Source organism: Lolium rigidum, chromosome 7 (assembly GCF_022539505.1).
Source record: "Lolium rigidum isolate FL_2022 chromosome 7, APGP_CSIRO_Lrig_0.1, whole genome shotgun sequence".
NCBI classification, from domain to species: domain Eukaryota; kingdom Viridiplantae; phylum Streptophyta; class Magnoliopsida; order Poales; family Poaceae; genus Lolium; species Lolium rigidum.
In genome coordinates, this window is record NC_061514.1 from 283,161,429 (window position 1) to 283,184,084 (window position 22,656).

Consider the following 22,656-nt stretch of genomic DNA (forward strand, 5'->3'; position numbering starts at 1 on the left):
TTAGCCTAGCGATGCTTGATTTCACGTAGAACCAAGTAAAAGCTACACATGGATGGACTATGAATTGAATTGATCACTTGCAGGCAATCAGAGGCAACAAGAATTCTCCGAACTGCAGCTCTTCTGCTAGTGATAGGGCTTCTCTGCAAGCAATAGCTTCGAGAATTGCCTATAAACTAGGGTTTTACTATGTGTACCAATAACCTATGCTAAGAAAGATAAGTAACAAGGTGACGATGATGTATCCCGAAGTTCACACCCTTGCGGGTGCTACTCTCTGATGGTATGCAAGAAGTAACTGAGGCACCCGAAGATGGCGATGTATCCTGAAGTTCACACCCTTGCGGGTGCTACTATTTGTTAGAGCGGTGTGGAGGCACAAGGCACTCCAAATGCCACGATGATGCACCGTCTTCTCCTCGATTCTTCCCACCAAAAGGGAAATACTCGATCCAATAAGGGACCCTTGAGGGTGGTCATCGAACCTGTACAAGCTTGGAGCGATCTTCCAAGCAACAAATTTGAGGCAAACTCCACAACAATCGAAGAATCTCAAGTACACCGCCACAAAGGCTAAAACACCACAAATGCTACAAAATCACAAAGGCTACAACGCCACAATAGGCTACAATGCCACAATAGGCAACAAGATCGCAAAGGCTACAACAACGTCTAGGGTTCCATGAACCCAAGAGGAAACACCCATGAACTCTCACGAGATCGAATCTCCGTAGAGAACTCAAACCGATACACATAATGCAATGACAAGAACACCACTAATATGTGTCCAAGTAATTCACTCCTAAATTCCAACAGGGCAATTAAAACTACTGGGGGAATAAGAGAGGAAGAACAAAGAGGAGAAACATCAAATTTCTCCAAGATCTAGATCTAGTGAGTTCTCCTAAAAAAAATAGAGGGATTTAATTGCTGAAGTAGTAGATCTAGACCCCCCTCTCTTTTCCCACAAAAAGATTCAAGAAATATTGGAGAAATGAAGACGTGGAGGAAGCTATTTAAGGTCAGCAATGGAGAAGAGAGAATGGAAAAGGAAAAGCTCTGTGCAAAAGAGAAAGAAGAAAGGTATAAATAGGATGCACAAAAATATGTCCGTTTGGGACAAAAAATGGTCAGATCCGCGACCCTACCGGTACCACCTTTTATTGTACTATCGCTCGTGTAAACACAACAACAGAAAAACAAGAAAAAAAAGACGGAAAAAAGGGAATGGGAGCTGGGCTGGGCTAGTGCGCGCGAGAGAGCAAGCAAGCTGAGGAGGCGAGGCAGGGCGCACGGGCGGGCCCTTCCTATTTGGCGCTTACATCGTCAAGTAGCAGCCGAACGCGTATCTCTTTTGTCTTATGTATCCCACTAATGGGTCTGGTCCATGTTTGTGGTTCCTTTCGCTTCATTGACGGTATGTTGCAGGATTCATTTATAAAAGATACAAAGTCATGTCGGATGCATTTTCCGTAAGTAAACACGCAACCCTCGTTTCCATCCTCTATTCCGATCCTCTTAATTTTCTTTTCATTTTTCTTTCTTTATTTAAGTTTCTTATGTTTTGTAGATATTTTTTTATTATTATTTGTTTTGCTCTTTTCACTTTAAAATATTTTATTTCCCTTATATTTTTACCCTTTTCATTGTTCTTCTTTTACCTTTTAAACTTTTCACTTCTTTCATTTTCCGTTATTTTAGTTTTTCCTTTTTTCACATTTTTCGTTCATTTTTAGTTTTGTCTCTTCTTAAAAATAACACAGATATTTTTATTGTACAATACGGGAACAACTATTTTGCACCATGTGAACAATTTTCTGAACTCATGGTATTATTAAAATATGTGAGAAAATTTATTCCACTATTTAAAAATTTAGTTTGAATTCATGAACATTCTTTATGGACCGAACAATTATTTATTGTACCGTATGTGAACATTTATTTTGCACCATGTGAACAATTTATTTTAACTGTCTGAACATATTTTGAACAAATATTTTTAAAACTATGTGAACATTTGTTTTCTTCCATTACGGATTTTTTTTTGAACCCGTGAACAATTTGGATGGTTCGAACAATTATTTATATTGTACAATATGCGAACTACTATTTTTGCATTGCATGAACAATTTAGTTTGAATGGTCCGAACATATTTTCAACTAATCAAACTATGTGAACATTTTTCTTCCTCTATTCTGAATATTTGTTTTGAAATCGTGAACATTTTTTATGAACGAACAATTATTTATTGTACAGTACGCAAATAAGTATTTTGCACCCTATGAGTAATTTATTTTGTACTGTCTAGACATATTTTGAACTAATATTTTAAAACTATGTGAACAATTTTCTTGTCTATTACAATTTTTTAAACTCGTGTAACAATTATTTTATGAACCATTTGAATTTTTTTTGGACTGAGGAATATTTTTTTAACTATGTGACATTTGTTTGAACCCATGAACACTTGGTTTGAATAGTACGATTTTGTTAACCTGGTGAACGTTTTTTTAACTATATCAGCATTTTTCTATCAACTATGAATACTAAAATTAAAAGCCAATTGAAATTGACACCGTGAACAACATTTTGTATTGAAGCGAAAAAATAAACAGCATGAACAATTTTTTTATCGGTTCCATTTTTGAATCTAATGTCTACAGTTTTAACGAGTATTAAGTACTAACAAACAGTCAAGCTAGGTCTGCATGCGAACTCGCATGAAAAAATCAACGAACACGCTCTGTCTGAAGAAAAAGAAATCAGTAAGATGGTAGAAACTTTTTTTAGAAACATAGGACGACGCGGATGCTTACAAACGCGCACGTATATTCATCCTATAAACGGACGCACACACACTCTACCCCTGTGAACACCTTCGAGAGACTGATCCGGCAAATCTTGATGTTGACGAAATCACCACATACGCCCCGTTGTTCACGAGCACATCACCTACCACTTAAAGAATAACGATGTTAAATCCTAGAATAATGCAAGTAAATGCGAACAATCATAATATATTAAGCTAGCAAACAATCTCATTAAAAATCTTCCAGTACCCTTAGATATCCTGGTAAGCTAAAGAGTACATCTGAAAATTGTTGCTCCACAAATCACACCATCCTTACATCGTTTAAGAGAGTTTGCAGAATAAAAGTAGGGGGCTCATCGATCCAATTACAAGAAAACTTTATTAGAAAAGCAAACTCTAGGTAGGTCATGAGCAACTTCATTGGCTTCTCTTGAATAATCCTTGAACTTGACACATCCTACAAGCGCCAGCAGGTCGACACAATCTGCAAAAATAGCGGAGACCTCTCCCCACCATGCTTCATCAGCTGAACAGGTTCAACAGTTTCAGTAGAATAATATTTCATAATTACATTATTGCACTCTAGGCGATTAGCTAGAGCTAACAAATCTAGGACTTAAACCTAGGTGAGATGGTTAAACAGCTGAGCTAGGCTCAGTTCGCATTAGATGGTACAAACTGGTTTGTACACCCAAACAGGAAAAGTAATAAAAAAAGTTAAATGGGTAAAGCTCGGAGAAACAGCACTGTGCGCATGCACGCTAGTTGACACTAAAAGCGTCAAATAGGAGCTCCCGTGCGGGCGGGTCGAGCTAGCCAGCGAGCGAGGCCAAAAACGCGAGCTTGACGTGATGCGGTGCTAGCGGGGAAAGTCAACGCTGGTGGCAGGCGAACATGGCACATAGCAGGCAGTACCCCGACCTATACTGGGGGCTGGAAGTCCACCCGGTAGTACCAGCCAGCCCAAAATGTTTTCCCTACTTTTCTTTTCAAACCAAAAAAAAGGCAAACTTCTAAAAAATCATAACTAGAGATTGTGAACTTCGATTGAGGTGAAGCCATTTTTTTTGGAATAACAAGATTAACGGTTTATGGACTGATAATGTGTTCTTGTTATGTGAAGTTGTCTTGTTTTGATTGGCCAGAAAATCTGATTAGAGTAGTTGACAAATTTTAATGTTTCCAAAGGGATTACTCTCCCGTCGTTACAAAACTCAAATGTTTAGCCTCTGCGGTAATGCAAAGTTTCGCCTTGTTCTTAATAATCTCAAGAAGAATAGTAGGAGGCGGGCCTTTGTTGTTCACGACTATGGGTTTCGCTTCTTCCAAATTATCTAAGTCAGGAGCATAGTTAGTAAAAGAAGCCTTACAAAATAACATGGTGATAGACAACGAGACATCCATAAGCGTGGCGCGCTGCAAGGCTTTGCTTTGAATGTGCCGTCCCTATTTGTTCGACTTTCCCCCATCTCCGTTTGAGAGTCAGTGAACAAAAAGAAACTTTCTGCTGTGTTGCGATTTCACTTGAAATACAGTCTTCTGTGAAACTAACCTATGTACTCCGTACTAGTATAACAAATAACAATGATTTTAAACTGATCATCTTGCATCAACGCAAACCTTGTCACTTTCAGGTGTTAAAGCCTTAAAGGACGATCACCGTCAGAAATCAAGTTGCAACTTGTCCTACTGCCGCTCATTGATCGCATCGAAGATGAAGTAATTTATACGGAGTACCTCGTTGTCTCCTCCACTATTACCTCGTACCGTAATGGCTGCCACTGAGGACGCGGTCCGGCCGCCGGCCCTGCCGTGGACGGTGCGCATCCAGCTGGCGGCGTTTTCCCTTGCACACCGGCGCGACGGCAGTGTCCGGCGCCTCTTCTGCTCCCTCGCCGACCTCCACGTCGCCGCGAAACGTCGACCGGACGCCTCGGGGGTCCGCTCCGCCGACGTCACCGTCGATGCCTCCCGCGGCCTCTGGGCGCGCGTCTTCTCGCCCTCGTCGTCGGCAGCCGACGCGCCGCTCCCCGTCGTCGTCTTCTTCCACGGCGGCGGCTTCTCGCTGTTCTCTGCGGCGTCCCGCCCGTACGACGCCCTCTGCCGCCGTCTCTGCAGCGGGCTCGGCGCCATCGTCGTGTCCGTGAACTACCGCCTCGCGCCGGAGCACCGCTTCCCGGCCGCCTACGACGACGGCGTGGACGTGCTCCGCTACCTCGACGCCAACGGCCTACCTGCCGACCTCGCCGTGCCCGTGGACCTCTCCAGCTGCTTCCTCGCCGGCGACAGCGCCGGCGGCAACATCGTGCACCATGTGGCCCAGCGCTGGACGGCAGCCATGTCCACCACATCATCGTCACTCCGCCTCGCCGGCGTGATTCTGATCCAGCCCTTCTTCGGGGGCGAGGAGCGGACGGAGGCGGAGGTGGAGCTGGACAAGGTGTGTGCGTCGCTGTCGATGGGGGCGACGGACGCCTACTGGAGGGAGTTTCTGCCGGAGGGCGCCACCCGGGACCACGCGGCAGCTCGAGTCTGCGGCGAGGGCGTGGAGCTCGCTGAGGCGTTCCCGCCGGCCATGGTGGCGGTCGGCGGGCTCGACCTGCTCAAGGGCTGGCAGGCGCGGTACGTGGAGGCGCTGCGCGGGAAGGGGAAGGACGTGCGGGTGGTGGAGTACCCCGGTGCCTTCCACGGCTTCCACGCGTTCCCGGAGATCGCCGACTCCGGCAAGCTCGTGGCCGACATGAAGCTGTTCGTCGATGAGCATCGGTGTATGTAAATGCGGGGGACAAACAATCCGGCGCCATTTTAATGCGTGAATAAATTTGTGATGTAATTTGCCGTTGCTGGTGGTGTTTACCGTTTGTACTGTGATGACCAACCGAAACTTTTCCAAGTTTCTAGCCAGGTGAATAAAATTTTCACGTGTTTTTTCTGGATTTTTTCCTTGCTTTGAAAAAGCAATTTGCTTCTATTTTTTTTTTGCTTCGTTCTCAAACATTGTACTCCCTCCGGTTTTGTGATATTTATCAAAATTATATGTATATAGATAGATGCTATTTAGTATCTACATACATCTAAATTTTAACAAATCTTAGAGAACCTTCGTGGGACGGAGAGAGTATATGTACACACCTGCCCTTTCGTCTCTCGCTACAGCAGGCGGATGTGACAACCGCTCCCACCCCCAGATCTCCGCCGGCGTGAAGGCTGGTCTCCTCTCCCTCTACTTGCCACTCTAGTTTTTAAGTTAGGGTTTATCTTATGTGGTGTGTTGTTGGGGTGGCGAGAGCGGCGATCGGGCCAATAAATCCGCTCCAACTCTACTCCTACACCGGCACCAATTTTCACGGTGACGTCTTGGAGTTGATGGCATCGTGTGCTTGTAGATTCTTCAGATTGATGGCTTGGCCTTCTCACCTTTGTTCAGATTTGGCGGGATCTATTTGTCGACGTGTCGCTCTCGTTCGTCGTTATCCACGACGCTGCGGGGGCTAGGACGAGGTGGATGCTTTGGAGCGAAGATGCTAGCCTCAGGTCACTGTCGAGAGGGCATTTGCAGCTCTGAAAAACATATTTAAGATCATTGACCAGAAGCCTTTCCACACCTTCTCCACCCAGGTTAAGCTAGTGCTGGCTTGTTGCAATATGCATAACTGGATCTTCGGCTGGGTGTAGATTCGTTCTCCCCGGACGAGCATGATGTTCAGCCTGATGAGGTTGATGTTGGCCGTAGCGTTGCTGCCCCCGATAACGTGGCTTGGAAAAATAGGAGGCAGGAGTGGACGGACGATATGTACATTGATAGAGGCCATACCAGGATCTGAAAAAAGAAGAGAGGCATTACCATGTTGTGTTTTGTGTCATGAATTACTCCTGATTGTGTGTATGACTCGACTAGTTGTGCGTTCTGAACTACCATTCGTGATTAGCTAGGACTTACCTTGCTGTGTTAAACTGCTATTTGGAAGTAGCTAGGACCGAACGGCGTTATAACAATCTTGCTTGTTAATTTCATTCACGGTTATGATGCCTCTTTGTCCGAACTGATGAGAGGTAATGTCACCACTTGGGAGAAGTGTTAACTAGAATTACATCATGTAGATTACCAATCAGGCCAACATTCGTAGTTGAGTGCACATTGCAGCCTAGTTGGCAACCACACAACACGTATAAAGTGGCTAAATTTTTTTTGTTAAAAACCAAACAAACTTCCATTCAGAAATATAAACTTGACACAGTTTAACATGACTCTGCAAAGATGATCTCGACAGATGCAAGCAAATGCTGCGACCAACCAATAGGTTTTTTTTTGAGGGAACGACCAACCAATAGGTAGGCAAGTTCTTCGGACGAAGGTCTGATATATGCTTGTCAGTTGTCAAAAACAAAGGCCTGATATAGGCCGACCTGTATACAGGCTACAGGCCCAATAACTCTGGGTCAACAGAAAGGCCCATCAACGTTGGGCCGAGAGCTATTGACCTCCTCTCTCTCTCTCCTGCAGTCCCACTCCCTCGGCCGCAGCCATTGCTCATCTCCCACCTCCCCTCGCCGTCTCCACCCACACGCCATTAAACCCCACCTCGCCCGCGGCTGCCGGCGGCGAGCCCCGACCGGGCCAGAGATCGAGCGCGCAGGAGGGGGAGCGACATGGGGACCCTCGGGCGCGCGATCTACACGGTGGGCAAGTGGATCCGCGGCACGGGTCAGGCCATGGACCGCCTCGGATCCACCATGCAGGGCGGCCTCCGCGTCGAGGAGCAGGGTAACCATCCTTCCCTCTTTCTCTCCTCCCTCAGCCTGGCCACCGGCTGCTCCCTAGACGCTATGTAGTCGTTTCGATTTCCTGTGGCCGCAGTCTTGGCTCGTTGGTAAACGGTGGCCATTCGTCGCACTCGTTGTTTGTTGTTTCGGAAATGTTCTGTACCAGATCAGTTTGATTAAGTGGCAGCTACACTCGTTGGTAGGCTCATAACCTCTGGATGTGGCATGGTAGAGGTTGGAACTGGGGCAGAAATGGATACTGGTAGTGTGATTTGAGAGTTGAATTGGGCCTAACAGTTAGGTCTCGGTCCAGGTTTGCTATTGTTTGTATTCCCTTGCAGTATTGTCAGCTATCTGAGAAATGTTGCGTTGCAGTTAGTGATACTCATGATTAAAGTAGCTGTAAATCAAGCATGCTGAGGCACTGTTCCTGTGGCCATGATTAAAGTAGCTGTAAATCAAGTATCTGTGAAATGTTGCATTGCAATTAGTAATTCATGACTTTTTTTTTTGCTGGAATGTTGTATTTGCTTGTCTGTTTAAAGTGATTAAGTGATTATGTATCTAACTTGTTCCCTAGCATCTTGAACAATGCCATTTTCTGCTTGAGCTGTATGCTGAGCTATAGTTACTGCTGATTAACTGTCAACATGCTTCAATTGGTAAATGACCAGGACTTTAAATGAATTGAACGGAGCGATAGGGAGATTATTTTTGCTATTTTGGGGCTCTTTGTGTATAACTTGATAGATAATTGTAGAACTATGCATTACTTGGTGAGATTCAGAAACTTCATCCCTAACTGGCAATAATCCTTTTGTGTGCCCTTTTTCAGTATCCAGACATCGTACAATTATGAGCATATTCGAAAAAGAGCCAAGAATCGACAAAGATGTCTTTGTTGCTCCCAGTGCAGCAGTCATTGGTGATGTTCAGATTGGACATGGATCCTCAATCTGGTATGGCTCCGTTTTGAGAGGTAAACTCATCAACCCTTAGCTCATTATATCCCCGTTCGTGTTTGCACAATGTTTTCTTCAAACAAAGAGGGGCTCTAGATGAACTTGTGTTTGACAACACCATCCTCAGAGTAAAGGTTTATATGCAACAGAACATAATCATCAACTGTCATAGGATGCACATTCTTATTGAGCAGCACTAAGCACATTTAGGTAGATTTTTTTGGCTACAGTACACGCTTTTGCCATCTAATGATTTTTACATGGAGTCTAAATTGTTAAATAATTTCGGGTTTTTCCTGTAACTTAACCTTGTTGCAGCAAAACTAACACAAAAACTTTTATTGTTACGAACCCAGAGCTTTCTGTAGATTATATACCGGCTTTCTCACTAGATCCAGGATACCAATGAGAATGGTCAGCAAGAAACATATTGTCTATTCTGCAATGATATACAGGGTGTTTTGATTAGGTTAATACCACGCACACGACCAAAAAAATGGGTTAGAGAGCTCCAAACCATGTTTACTCCACATGTTTTCATAAATTGTTATATCTGTTATAGAAAATGTGAATGTGATATTGAAGCATCATACACCTTTTCTTGATGACATCAGTAACTTCGTAGAGAATTAGGTTTGGTGAGGCCTTAAGACATCTAGAGCTGCATTATTATCAGATTGCCATGCTATATTTGTTTCCTAGTCCATGCAGCAGTAATACCTTGGAAACCAATGTTACTTCCCAACCAAGCATTCATAGTCAAGTTCAAGAAGGAAAATGATCTTGTATCATGTTGATGTTATGCTTTATTACTAGCTTAACTACATATTCCAGTGTTTATAGTTTAACTGTTTTTGTTCTTTTCTTCAGGTGATGTCAACGGCATTCGTATTGGATCTGGATCAAATATACAAGACAACACTCTTGTACATGTTGCAAAAACTAACATAAGCGGGAATGTCCTCCCAACCATAATTGGAAGCAATGTTACAGTAGGTCAGTAAAGAGCTAGTCCACTTATTCTAGATTAATATTGGTAACAACTCCAGTATGCTTACTAAGATGTTGCTTTAGTTTACCTCGAAGACAGCCATTGCATGCCAATTTAACCAAAAAACTTGTAAAAATGGTCTTTCTCTCATTCTTGTGATCAATTTATGGATCTAAATTGCTGAACTTCATTTTATCTGGACAACCGACTGCTATACTATTGCCTAAAGTAGTGAACTTCTTCCAGGGCACAGTGCTATTTTACATGCATGCACCATTGAGGATGAAGCTTTTGTTGGTATGGGTGCCACTTTGCTTGACGGAGTGGTTGTTGAAAAGCACAGCATGGTTGGTGCGGGATCCCTTGTTAAGCAGAACACGAGGATTCCTTCTGGAGAGGTTACTTTCTTGCTATTTTGAGTCTTGATAATTCAATTTTACGCTTGGTAGATGGGCACTATGCATTTAACTGTCATCATTATGTTACTTAATAGATTGGTCACCTTTGTACATTATAAGATTGGCATTCTGCAGTGACATGTTTGTTTTGAAGAATGTCATTCTCCTGCTCCAAACAAATGCCATGCACAGTTTAAATAATTCAATCAATGCGCCTGGGTTAAGCCTGGAGCCATATTTTCGCAAAGATCGATTACATCTTATGCTTTACAATACAATATATAGTTAAATAAACCTGCCTGGTGTTTAGGAGCATCTCTGCTGGAGAACAACCAAACCAAGTGTATATTGATGTCCATATTATATGCTCTAGTTTATGTTTGGAAGCTGGAAGCTCATATAGTCATATTCTGGATTCAACAATTAATTGAACTGGTTATTTAACAGCTGAAAGACACTGGTGTGTTACTATTTTGAAAAGAAATCCTGTCTTGTTTGACCCCACTAAGTCATACGATTTCCTGACATGATCAGGTCTGGGTTGGTAATCCTGCTAAGTTCCTAAGAAAGCTTACGGAGGAGGAGATTGCCTTCATCTCCCAATCAGCAACCAACTACTTCAACTTAGCTCAAGTTCACGCAGCCGAGAATGACAAGAGCTTCGATGAGATTGAGCTCGAGAAGAAGCTGAGGAAGAAGTTTGCTCACAAAGACGAGGAGTACGACTCGATGCTTGGAGTGGTCCGGGAGATCCCGCCACAGCTCATCCTTCCCGACAACATCCTCCCAGACAAGGCTAAGGCGTCCGCCGTTGCTCACTGAACGATTTTCTCTTGTCAAGCCCCTGTTGGGATGCTTGGTGTTGTTATATGGTGACTTGGAACATTTGACGTATGTCTTGGTCTTGTTCTCTGTTTTTTCCATGCCCAATAAGATTTGGGTCGAGCGTTGTTGTAGGATCGACCATATACAGTACATCTCTTTTCCATTGAAATGAAGAGAAGCCTGGTATCACTTTTGCACATTCGGTATGTATTGCACTGTGCACATTGTTGAAGCAGTGATGTTTTGCACCGTAGAGGTGCCTGTTGGGGCGTGTACGTGTTTGCCTTTGGAAGGCTTATTCAACATTTTTTTTCTTACTAAATTTTCTTTTAAATTGTGTACCAATCTACCAACTGGCTCTAAAAGGTCATGGAGGTTTGCTTTTAACTTGCCACTAATTTCAGATTCAGATTCACACATAAGAAACAATTAAGACAAATCATGATGGCAATAGCAGGAAATTCAAATACTCTACTATTGATTGGTAGATTGTTGTGGGTAGGATCTGACTTTTTATAAGATCTATGAGATCAAAACTTTTAACAGATAAAATATGTTTAAATATTCTAACATATTGAAAAAATATATGTGTGCTATATATGCAACTCCTAAATATTACGGCTTCAAATTTGACCTACACTTAAAGAAAAAAAGACAAATCTTGGATGTGAATAGTGTGAAATCCTCTTCACCTAAAACTACACTATTAACAAGAAAGTTTGTCTTTTTTTTCTCTATCTATAGATGGATTTTTGAGCTGATTATTTTTTTGAAGTTGTAGATACAGCCTCTAGGTAGGTTGTATATAAGTACTAGATTTTTTGCATTTTTTACAAATGAATTTTATTTGCTGATCCTATGATCTCACCTAATAGAGCGTTCCATCTTCACCTAGTATCTCATAACGCATTTGTCTTCTTTATTTCACTGTTCTACTTTCGTTTTAGAATTTTGTACCGCATGATGGATACGTACTGTATCGATCTTGTATAATTCTATTTTATTTTTATGACTACTAGAAGTACACCTCAGCTTCCAATCGAGGCCATGATTTATCTGCTTTCTTTCTTTCTCGCATGAAGCTAAATCTCACTGAACTATCCCTGATCCATAACACTAGAGTAAAAAAACTGAAGAAGCTCCACTGCTCACTTCCTGGCCAAAGCAGCAGCCCGGAGCTTCTTGGCGTGCTCCACCGCCATGTCCACGAGCGTGTCCGTCACCACCCCGTTCGCCGCCGCGGCTTCACCGAACCGCTCAGCCCACGCCGCCAGCAGCGGCGTCCTCCGTTCGTCGATCAACCTCACGCCGAACATCCTCCTTAGCGCCTCGAACCAGAACAGGTTGCTCCCGAGCACGAGATCGAGGTACCCAACGGTGTCGCCGCCGAAGAACGCGCCGCCGTTCGAGCACCCGGCGAAAGCCTCCTCCAGGCGCGCCACCATCTCGGCAGCCGTCCCTGCCCTCTCCTCCTCCGTCCGGGCCATCATGACGCGCCCCCAGGCGGGGAACAGCTCGCCGTCGACGTAGGCGGCCCAGAACCGCGCGGCGGCGCGCTCGAGTGCGCCGACGGGAAGGAGGAGGTTGGGCGCGCAGCTGGGTCAGGCCTCGTCGACGTACTCCAGGATGACGCGGGACTCGCAGACGGGCTTGCCGGCGTGGATGAGCACGGGGACCTTCCGGTGCACCGGGTTGGAGGCGAGCAGGAGGTCGCTCTTGGCGGCGAGGTCCTCCTCGACGTACTCGTAGGCCACGCCCTTGGCGTCCAGCGCCATGCGCACTCGGGCCACGAATGGGCTCAGCCGCAGGCCCAGCAGCTTCACGTCTCCTTCCCCACCCGCCATTGCCGTCGTTTCCTTCTTCTCCGCGATGATCTCTTGCTCCTTGTTTTCTTTGTGCAAATGAAGTTCGTAGCAGCTTCGCGTTTCTGCTGGTGTTTATAGCGAGCTAGCAATGACATTTCTTGGGGCCGGGGTGCTAGTACTTGGCTACTAATCGCTAGTCAAAATTTCCTCCATGGAATTCCAGGATGATAGTGATCTCTTGTTTGACACTCGTCTCCTCCGGATGTTTCTGGCGATCTCCTGATCTGAATCTGAACCTTAGACTTGTTGGTTTCAGGCTCTCGAGTCTCGACAAATCGGGATAAAAGGGACTTGGTTTCGTTGAATTTACTGCAGATTTGTCGGTGCGAGAATTAGTGGCTTAATTCATACTTTTGGACGTCAAAACACACGTATTTAGTGTACGTGCATTGTGCTCTTTCTTTACTTATAATATTCCACCACCAACAAATATGATAAGTAAGTTCGAAAATTGATGGTTAAATGGAATCAACAAGGGGTTTTAGCTTTATGTTGAGACTGGAGGTTCCAATTTTTTGCAAGTTCTTCGTAATGGCTTCACATTGAATCCAATTTTGATCTTTTCAACTCCCAATAGGATGAACTGATAAACTCATGGCTACTAGTTGCGACCATGAGACAGTCGCTAATGAATTAGGCTGGATGACGACATATCAACCTTACATGATCCTTGGGATGGATTGATTTGAATTTTAAATTAAGTAGTAAAAATAGTTCGGTGCATCAATATATGAAGAGGTCGAAGCCATACTCACCATTTCGAGAAATAAATTGCATGATTCAGTTTCACAATTTTAAAGTGCTCCATATGTTTACTCACCACAACATACATTGCTTTACAAGGTAATTCACGATTTCAGGTATTATATGTGTATACATACAAAGGATTCAAAGGTGTATCAGTTTGAACATGAAGATTATATCCCTCTATGCCGTCGGGTATGAGGGCTGCATGGCCAGACCGCAGAGACCTTGCTTGTCGGCGATGTCCCTCTCCATTCTGATATAACCATCCTCACCCCATGACGTGCCCCACGAGTTTTTGATCACCCAAAACTTTTTCCCATCGTCAGCCACACCATACCCGACTGCAGCAACACCATGATCGAGGTCCGTTCCGCAGTCACCATATAGCACACCACCCTTGTAGAACCGGAAGAGGTCGTCCCCTCCATCAAGTGCCACGGACACAGGCTGTGCTGCCACCGCCTTCTGTAGAGATGCCTCGTCGTTGGCCGGCACGTCCTCATGCCCCTTGATTGATGCGGCGGAGCTGGATGCCCTATTGGAGTTGCAGGAGCCATCTGTGCCGGTGTAGGGGTAGTTGGTCTCGGTGGTGAGGCCGCCATTCTGGACGATGAACTCAAAGGCATTGTCCATGAGCCCGCCGCCACAGCCATTGTCCGAGGTGTCGCAGTCCACGAGCTCCTGCTCTGATAGAGAGATCAGTTTGCCGGTACTAAGCTGCACAATGCCCTCCATGGAGGCAACTGTGGAGAACGCCCAACAGCACCCTGAAATATAGGCATGATTTGGTAGTTAGTCACTGACACAATTGGTCCATAGAAACATAATATAATTATGGAATAATTTGTATGTGTACAGTAAGATATTGTACCCTGTACAAGTTCTCATTTTCAATACAATCTCACTAATTTTGAGAACTTCACTCATTTAGTTGATGTGTGAATTGATAAGAGCAAGTATAATAGAGTCTAGTCAGCTGACTATAAGACATTAAATAATATATTTTAGATGAGTTGGATGAGAGAGAAGAGGAGAGAGAAGGGAGATGGGCTACTATGCAATAGCCAGCTCTTGTACGTGCTCCTAGGCACTTTGTGAGAGTGAAAGGTGGGCCATATATTAGTAAAGTACTACATTTCTTATAGCCAACTATTGTACATGTTAGTTGTATGATGACTACAAATGATATATCATCTTGTTATAGCCAGCAGTTGGCTATGCTATTGAAATTGCTCTAGAAGGCCAAACACTGAATTTGAGCTTACCACATTGGCCTTGATCCTTGACGGGAGTGACAGCGCCTTTGGTTCTCCAGTCCACGGAAGTTGGGAGAGCGTCGAGGCTGACATTCGCGTACCTAAAGCCTGTCATCTTCTGGCTCTTGCTACCACCCACCGGAAGTTTATACCCTGTATGAGTAGCCCTGAATTCATCGTTGGTCATATCTGCGAACTGGTTGGCCTCGAGCCAGAACTTGTCATTCCCAGCATTCACCGACTCTATGAACTCCACGTTGGCTTTGAACACCTCTAGCCGTCGTGCTTTCTCAGCTGCATCGCTGTACACACGCCCGTACTTGGCCATCCATTGCTCGTGCCTCGCAACTGTGGAGCTATCGTCGGCGAGGTCACGTGCCGCCATAGCGCTAAGCATGCAGGCACACAAGGCGAGGGCGACAAGGTAACTCATTGAGTATCTAGCCATGGCCGGCTGGGAGTAGAAGTTGGAGCTCAAGTAGTCTGAGGGCTCGAGGTGGATATGGTGATCTGGGTTGATGGTAGTTGTGGGTGTAATGTGGACTATATATAGATTAGATGATGTGAGATGCCTTGGGGTAGCAACTAGCAAGACAGTGATTATTTGCTGCGTGCCGTGAGTGGATGGAGGATCAGTTTGTATTAAATAAAAGCATGGATTAGCTTTGGGGTTCAGCGGTGAAGAACACTATTTTACATAGTTCCGTCGGTGTATGTTGACCATAAGGTTGGCTAGTTAAACAAACACACAAATTTAATTACTCGCAGGTCACAGTGTCCTTAATCTGTTAATCTGGATCTGAACCTTAGACCTGTTGGTTTCAGGCTGTCAGCTAGCACAACTATACCAGGATGAATGGAATTGGTTTCGTTGAATTTATAGCAAATTTCTTGGAGATAAATGAATAGATAAGAAGGAAGGTTTACACGGGAGTAATGTTTTGCCTTCTGGGTGTATATGCTCTCTTTATTTTAAATGCATCTTTGGTACATTTTAAAATGTTAAAATATTCAGAATGAAAAAAATTATATGTACATCTTAATAAGCTACCACACAGAGTCTTTCCATAAAAAATCGACTTGTCGTTTGGGCTATGTAAAAAGACACAATTTGGTGATAAAATAAAACTTTTTATGAGAAATGTTTTATCTTTTTACATCGATCACAAAAAATATCAGGTTTTCGCGAAACTATGCGAACACAGATAAATTGTCGAGATGTAAATACATTTTTTTCTGTAATTAAAAACATAATTGTTTTTAGATGGTGGGAGCATAGGCATCCGGAAGCTGAATTCAATTTCTGGGTTCACAGAAGAAACAACATGAGTATCAGCATCACCTTTTTATTATATTGGATACCACAAAAGGGAAAAAGTTATGCTCTACTCCCTTCATTCCAAATTAATTTCACGTATTTATCTACATTCGCATGTATATACATGCTAAAACGGGTCTGGATCATACATATCTAGACAGATATGTGCCAGCTTATTTGGAACGGACGAAATACCTAGCAAGATACTAGCTAGCAGGAGATACATGACGAAATCTAGGCAAGAACATATACAAATGTGAAGCATTGAGGCATGGCTTCTCGCTCGCCGCCGTTCGCTTCCTGCCACCTCCCCCTCCCTCGCTCGACCATGTGTTGTCACTACGGGAACAACTTCATATGCCGACGGCCCCGTACCGTCGGCACAACCACTTCAACCGTCGGAACCGGCTGTGCCGACGGTGACCGTCGGCACAGGCTGGTCGGCACATTTCCGGTCGGGGTAGCTCCCATCACCGTCGGCACAGTGGACCACCGTCGGCACACGCTGCACCGACGGCTGGGACGGTGGCCGTCGGCCGTGCCACCGTCGGCACGGGGCGTTGCTCGTCCGCAACGGAGTGACGGCGCTGGCGAAGGCCGTTAGGCTGTGCCGACGGTGAAACCATCGGTACAGCAGCCCAGATTTTCCCAGAATGCGTGGGCGCGAAAACTGAAAAATTTCGAAACTGACAAAAAAACGCGCGCTGGGCCAGCTGTGCCGACGGTGCACAGACCCTGCCATTTGGCACAGCTACGGGCCTACCGTCGGCACAGCCGGCCCAGGTTTTTTTCAGTTTTTGCCATTTTTGCTCTATTAGCTCAGAAAATTGCTGAAATTGCACATATTATAATATTGAATGTCCAGTAACATATATAGCACCATATAGCACAAAGATATCACCGTATAGCACCAAATCTCACAAATATAGCATCAAATCTCACAAATAGCACAAATATAGCATACAAGACCATGGTACATACACCGGATCCACTACAAAGATGAAGCGTGTCATCATGTGCTAGTACAATGTAGAAACTATGGTGGTGCACCACCCGAGTGACGATCTAGCTCAAGACGATCTAGCTCTGAGTGGGTGAAGTGAGGCCACTGTATTTCGACGGTGCTCGGGGAGGTAGAACCACGACGAGAGCCACCGGAACCGAGAAAAATGCCGAGGTTCGGCGAAGCACCGAGGAGAATGGCGACCGGGGTGCATCGGCGTACCACAAGGAGTGTCGTTCCCGGATTCTCCCAATCCCTACATGTTGGAGGGAGTTAGCAACTTAGCCATGTCACACCAAGTTAGCAACTTAGCCAAGTTAGCAACTTACCGAGGTCAACCGACGCCGACGCTTGTACATGATATAGAACTCCTCCTTGGACGGGAACACCGGCGTCGGCCCCGGATGAGGTGGCTGCAGGAGTGGTTCCTCTCGCACTCCAGTCATCATGAACCGAGTGAAACTCGCAAGAAACGGGAGAGATAGCTCGGATTCAAACATGGGGACTTATGATGTTTTGCAACCATAGAGATTGAAACTTACCGCCATCCGGTTGCTCGTCCACTGGACATAGGCATCTTTCACAAGGTCATGCTCCTTAATCTTCTCGAGATACTCCTCGTAAGCTACCGCATAGGCCTCCTCGAGCTGAGTCTACAATTTCAGAAATAATGCGTCTCATCAACATAGCCATTCGGGAACAAGAGTCAAAACGAGAGGATGAAAGTGTGGATGACTTACATCTACCTCTACCCGAGAACGGCATGTAGTCCGCGAGGAGGTAGCGTAGGCTGCCGGAGGGGAGGGTAGCCTTGATCTGCGTGAAGTTCCTCCGAGGCTTGAAACCCCCGGCAAGGCGGGCGGGACGTCCATGCGGCTGGCCGGACCCCGCCGGCATCATCGCCACCTCGTCGACCGGCTCGGTCATCGGGTCCTCCACCTCCGGATGGAGCTTGGCGTACTCCTCGCAGTATTTTTCCTTGCTCTCTTTGGCCTTGCCGTAGTACCTCTCGGGCGCGGGCCGAGGCTCGTTCGGACCGGGCGTCACTCGGCTTCATGTGCGTCCACGCTTCCATCTCACCAACTTCCCTCCCGAGCTTCTTCCCCTGCATCACAAAACAAATGTTATGCATATCATCGAAAATCAAAAAAATGTAGCTTGTTCCATTTTTATATGTACCGGCACGCTCCCGATAGCGATCGGTGCCTGCTGCTCCCCGCACTGTGTGTTCCCTGATTCCCACGGTTGGCCTTGTTCCGGTCGCTCACGGCCTTGAAATCGGGGTTTTCGCCGACCCAATTCTTGACCAACTCCATGAAGGCGGCCCTCTTATTATTATCAGCCCAATGTGGTACAACCTGCAAAATCAAAACTCATTTGAAGAACAAACAATATAGTTGCAAGTTAGCCGCGGTACATAGAATCGCATTGACAATTACTTACCGACATGAATTGCTCTATCGTCATAGCCGGGGCGAGTCCCCGCACAATCTCGGGCTTTGTGTACCTTACGCCCTGCTCGGCATAGAAGTGGCCGATGCACGTGATCCTCTCGGTTGTACCACCGCTGCCGTGTCAACTTCCGACACATGCTACGGAGGATCACGTCCGCCCTCTCCTTATGCTCGGTCGCCACCCTATAATTGCGCTGCAATCAAGCATAACGAAAGTGTGAGAGGCATGAGTTATCACGGTGGGGTTATCAACTACATATGAACGAAACCCAAAGAGTATGCATTACGTACCCAAAACTTCTTGATCACGGCGTCGGCGGCGGAAGTAAAGCCGGGGTAAGGCGCTATCTCAAAGTCTTCCCAAGTGTAGGCTAGCTTGGACTCGCCCCCAAGGACCGGAGTGTACATCCCCGGCCAGTACTTCCTAATAGCAGCTCCAATCAGACTCCCCGGCACGCGGACATTCCCCGTGTATGTGAAATTCCTGCACAATTATCAAACATTAGAAAATGCTAAGTGTCATAACGAAAATGAAATCACCTTACTACTTACTCTATCTTTCCCGGGACAAGGAGCCACTTCTCATCCTCCGTAGCAGGTTCCTTACTCTCATCGGGAACCTGCGCTTCCCCACGAATCCGCAACTTCTTCGGAGCCATCTCCGTCGAAGCCTCCTCGTCCCTAGACTCCTCCTCCTCCTCCCTAGTGTCCTCCCTCAAATTGGTGGCCGGGTTCCTTACTAGGCTGGAGAGCACGTAGCTCAGCATCAACAGTTGCACCATTGAACTTTGGTATTTCTTTATGTTCAAGCACAACTACGCCTTTCGTGAAGTTTTTCTTGTCGGATCCGAACCGATGCCCCGGACTCGAGGAACTTGCGGTGTTTGTCAAAGGCAACATATTTGTGTCCAGCTTTTAGGTGCCTGAATTCTAGTTCGTGCACTGCTCACTAGGCATGGAAACTTACCAAGCTGTACTATGCCCACATAATAGGGCGTACCGGGTAGGTCATGCATCGAATAGTGGAACCAAACTTTCATGATGAAGTTTCTCTTTGATGCTCGGTCGTATGTCAATGTACTACGTGATGCCACGAGTGGTGCAAATCATCCACAAGTAGGTTGCATTAAGACACTCAATTTCTTCCACTCGGATATTCGGGCCCTGGAAGGATCATCGACAAAAATATGTTCTTCCTTTGCATTACGACTCCGGGAGGGAGATTGAGCCGGAATAACAAACACGGGCCAGCGAGGCTGTACGCGGCAGTCGACATACCATATGGGTTGAATCCATCGGTTGCTATCGCAATTCTAACATTCCGAGCCTCACTTGCCTCATTTGGGTGCTTTTCATCGAAGTGCTTCCATGATTGACCATCGGATGGATGTACCATGGGTACCCGTTTCTTCTCGATCCTGCAATCTTATCCCGGTCTTATGCCATGTCATCTGCTTGGCAGTCTCCTCGAACATGTAAAGCCGCTGGATTCTTTTGATGAATGGGAGATAACGAAGAATCTTTATGGCTACTTTTGTCTGCCTCTTCTGACCATTGGGAATAAAAATTTGTCAATGCAAACTTCAATTTCCATTTCTATTCCTTCATTTTCATTTCAATTTACATTACAATTTCAATTTCAATTTCCAAATTCTTTACTTCATTTCAATTTCAATTCAAATTGCAAATTCTATTTCAATTTGCAAATTTACAATTAGAATTCTATTTTCAATTTCAATTTCAATTTCAATTTCAATTTCAATTTCAATTTCAATTCAATTTCAATTTGCAAATTGTTTACTTCATTTCAATTTCAATTTGCAAATTTACATTACATTACAATTACAATTACCTACCTAATTGCAAAAACTAAAAAGCGGAAAAAAAGAAACTTACCGGGGGCAGGGGGCAGGGCTGCGGGGACGGCGCGGCGGATGGCTGCGCGCGGGGACGAGCGCGGGGCGAGCGGGCGGCGGCGGCCGGGTGGAGCGGCGGCGGCGCGGGCGGCAGGGCGGGCGGGCCGGGAGGACGGCGGCGGCGCGGGGGCAGGGCGTGGGCGCGGGCCGGGGGAGGGGTGCGGCGAGGCGGCGGCGGCGGCGGTGGCAGGCGGCGGCGGCGGTCGGGAGGATGGCGGCGGCGCGGGCAGGGCGGCGGCGGCGCGCGCGGGGGGAAGGGCGTGGGCGCGGGGGGAAGGGCGTTTGGGGATGAGGCAGGGCGGCCCGCGTCGACCCCACTTAAGTGGGGTTCTGTGCCGACGGCCAGCTGACCGTCGGCACACCTTTTTTTTATTTTTAGACTCTTTTTCTATTTGTATTATAGATGTGTGTATGCATCCATATATGTATATACATGTTTTTTTATCAAAACTTCAAGCCAAGAATACCAAGGTTTAGGATTTACGGCTACACCGCACATGTTCTTCTCCTCGGTGCTCATCCATGCTCATTTATCGCCCGCTAAAATATATAGCCTAGTCCTTTCTAACCGTTCGAATTATTAGCTAGTGCATTAATTCAATATAATATAAGAGTCGGGAGGTCTCAAGTTCAACCCCGACTAACGCACTTTGTAATGTAAAAATGATTGCGGACTCCTATCTATGCATGTTTGTTGTCTTCTAGTTAGACCTCCTTTGTCCATCCTCAAAGTGTGTCGACGGTTAGGTCATAGGTACATGGGCATGCCATGTGGACACACACAACTTTTGGGGCCATTCCCTAGGTCCGATGCTCGATTTCGACGAAACCCTAGTTACCGTTGACCGCGCCGTCTACCCCTTTGATCGCATCCCATCGGGGTCCCCGGTGGGCGTATGCCTACGTTTGAGCTTGGTTAGGTCATAGGTACATGTGGAAACAAGGATCATCCCATATGATCCCAAGGTTCTCTCCGGTTCACCTCCGAGGGAGTTCCCCCTATACATGCGGAATCCGCCTAAGTGTAGGAACCCCCTGTCCGAGAAGCCGGACACACCCGGGGGGTAGCATTGGATGTAGAACCATCACAAATCACTTTTGTGCATGCCATGTGGACACACACAACTTTTGGGGCCATTCCCTAGACCCGATGCTCGATTTCTGACGAAACCCTAGTTCTGTTGACCGCGTCGTCTACCCCTTTGACTGCATCCCATCGGGGGTCCTCCGGTGGGCGTATGCCTACGTTTGAGCTTGGTTAGGTCATAGGTACATGTGGAAACAAGGATCATCCATATGATCCCAAGGTTCTCTCCGGTTCACCTCCGAGGGAGTTCACCCCTATACATGCAGAATCTGCCTAAGTGTAGGAACCCCTCGTCCGAGAAGCCGGACACACCCGGAGGGGTAGCATTGGATGTAGAACCATCACAAATCACTTTTGTGCATGCCATGTGGACACACACAACTTTTGGGGCCATTCCCTAGATCCGATGCTCGATTTCTGACGAAACCCTAGTTCTGTTGACCGCGTCGTCTACCCCTTTGACTGCATCCCATCGGGGGTCCCCGGTGGGCGTGTGCCTCCATTTTAGCTTGGTTAGGTCATAGGTACATGTGGAAACAAGGATCATCCCATATGATCCCAAGGTTCTCTCCGGTTCACCTCCGAGGGAGTTCCCCCTATACATGCGAATCCGCCTAAGTGTAGGAACCCCATCGTCCGAGAAGCCGGACACACCCGGGGGGTAGCATTGGATGTAGACTCATCACAAATCACTTTTGTGCATGCCATGTGGACACACACAAGTTTTGGGGCCATTCCCTAGATCCGATGCTCGATTTCTGACGAAACCCTAGTTCTGTTGACCGCGCCGTCTACCCCTTTGACTGCATCCCATCGGGGGTCCCCCGGTGGGCGTGTGCCTCCATTTTAGCTTGGTTAGGTCATAGGTACATGTGGAAACAAGGATCATCCCATATGATCCCAAGGTTCTCTCCGGTTCTGTTATCACCAGAATTTGACCAAGTCAGGAGGTGGGCCGCGATCAGGATGGGCTTGGAAGATTACGCGTGGAGGATCTCTGAAGCGGCCCTGTTCGGTGGAGTTGGGCCAGATTGCCCATGTATCTTTAATTGTAGTAGATTGTATCTAGATTAAAAGTTAGAGTTTATCTCGTGCACGGTTTAGTGTACGCCCACATTAGAAAGTCCACTTGGACTATAAATATGTACCTAGGGTTTATGGAATAAACAACAACCAACGTTCAACCACAAACAAATCTCGGCGCATCGCCAACTCCTTCATCTCGAGGGTTTCTACCGGTAAGCGTCATGCTGCCTA

General features: G+C 46.1%; 3 protein-coding genes and 1 pseudogene across 3 annotated transcripts; 2 read left to right on the forward strand and 2 right to left on the reverse strand.

Moving 5' to 3' along the window:
* Positions 1–4,584: 4,584 nt before the first annotated feature.
* On the forward strand, positions 4,585–6,637 carry LOC124672858 (probable carboxylesterase 18). The gene is made up of 2 exons (XM_047209022.1): positions 4,585–5,581; positions 6,489–6,637. The coding sequence occupies exons 1-2, from the start codon at positions 4,585–4,587 to the stop codon at positions 6,635–6,637; spliced, it is 1,146 nt and encodes a 381-aa protein (XP_047064978.1).
* Positions 6,638–7,355: 718 nt separating this feature from the next.
* Positions 7,356–11,018, forward strand: LOC124674919 (gamma carbonic anhydrase 2, mitochondrial-like). The gene is made up of 5 exons (XM_047210975.1): positions 7,356–7,578; positions 8,413–8,556; positions 9,410–9,535; positions 9,777–9,928; positions 10,463–11,018. The coding sequence occupies exons 1-5, from the start codon at positions 7,464–7,466 to the stop codon at positions 10,748–10,750; spliced, it is 825 nt and encodes a 274-aa protein (XP_047066931.1). The 5' UTR covers positions 7,356–7,463; the 3' UTR covers positions 10,751–11,018.
* Positions 11,019–11,901: 883 nt separating this feature from the next.
* Positions 11,902–12,597, reverse strand: LOC124672859 (annotated as a pseudogene).
* A 948-nt stretch (positions 12,598–13,545) lies between these two features.
* Positions 13,546–15,069, reverse strand: LOC124674918 (senescence-specific cysteine protease SAG39-like). Its single transcript, XM_047210974.1, has 2 exons — positions 14,631–15,069; positions 13,546–14,132 (listed from the first exon to the last, which is right to left on the reverse strand). The coding sequence occupies exons 1-2, from the start codon at positions 15,067–15,069 to the stop codon at positions 13,546–13,548; spliced, it is 1,026 nt and encodes a 341-aa protein (XP_047066930.1).
* Positions 15,070–22,656: the final 7,587 nt, after the last annotated feature.

Excerpts from the sequence above, each read along its gene's own strand:
- LOC124672858 (XM_047209022.1), top strand. The coding sequence starts at position 4,585 with ATGGCTGCCACTGAGGACGCGGTCCGGCCGCCGGCCCTGCCGTGGACG. Across the intron at positions 5,582-6,488 it reads GTTCGTCGATGAGCATCGGT|ATTCGTTCTCCCCGGACGAG; the intron begins GTATGTAAATGC and ends GGCTGGGTGTAG.
- LOC124674918 (XM_047210974.1), bottom strand. The coding sequence starts at position 15,069 with ATGGCTAGATACTCAATGAGTTACCTTGTCGCCCTCGCCTTGTGTGCC. Across the intron at positions 14,133-14,630 it reads CAAGGATCAAGGCCAATGTG|GGTGCTGTTGGGCGTTCTCC; the intron begins GTAAGCTCAAAT and ends CCTATATTTCAG.
- LOC124674919 (XM_047210975.1), top strand. The coding sequence starts at position 7,464 with ATGGGGACCCTCGGGCGCGCGATCTACACGGTGGGCAAGTGGATCCGC. Across the intron at positions 7,579-8,412 it reads CCTCCGCGTCGAGGAGCAGG|TATCCAGACATCGTACAATT; the intron begins GTAACCATCCTT and ends GCCCTTTTTCAG. Across the intron at positions 8,557-9,409 it reads GTATGGCTCCGTTTTGAGAG|GTGATGTCAACGGCATTCGT; the intron begins GTAAACTCATCA and ends TCTTTTCTTCAG.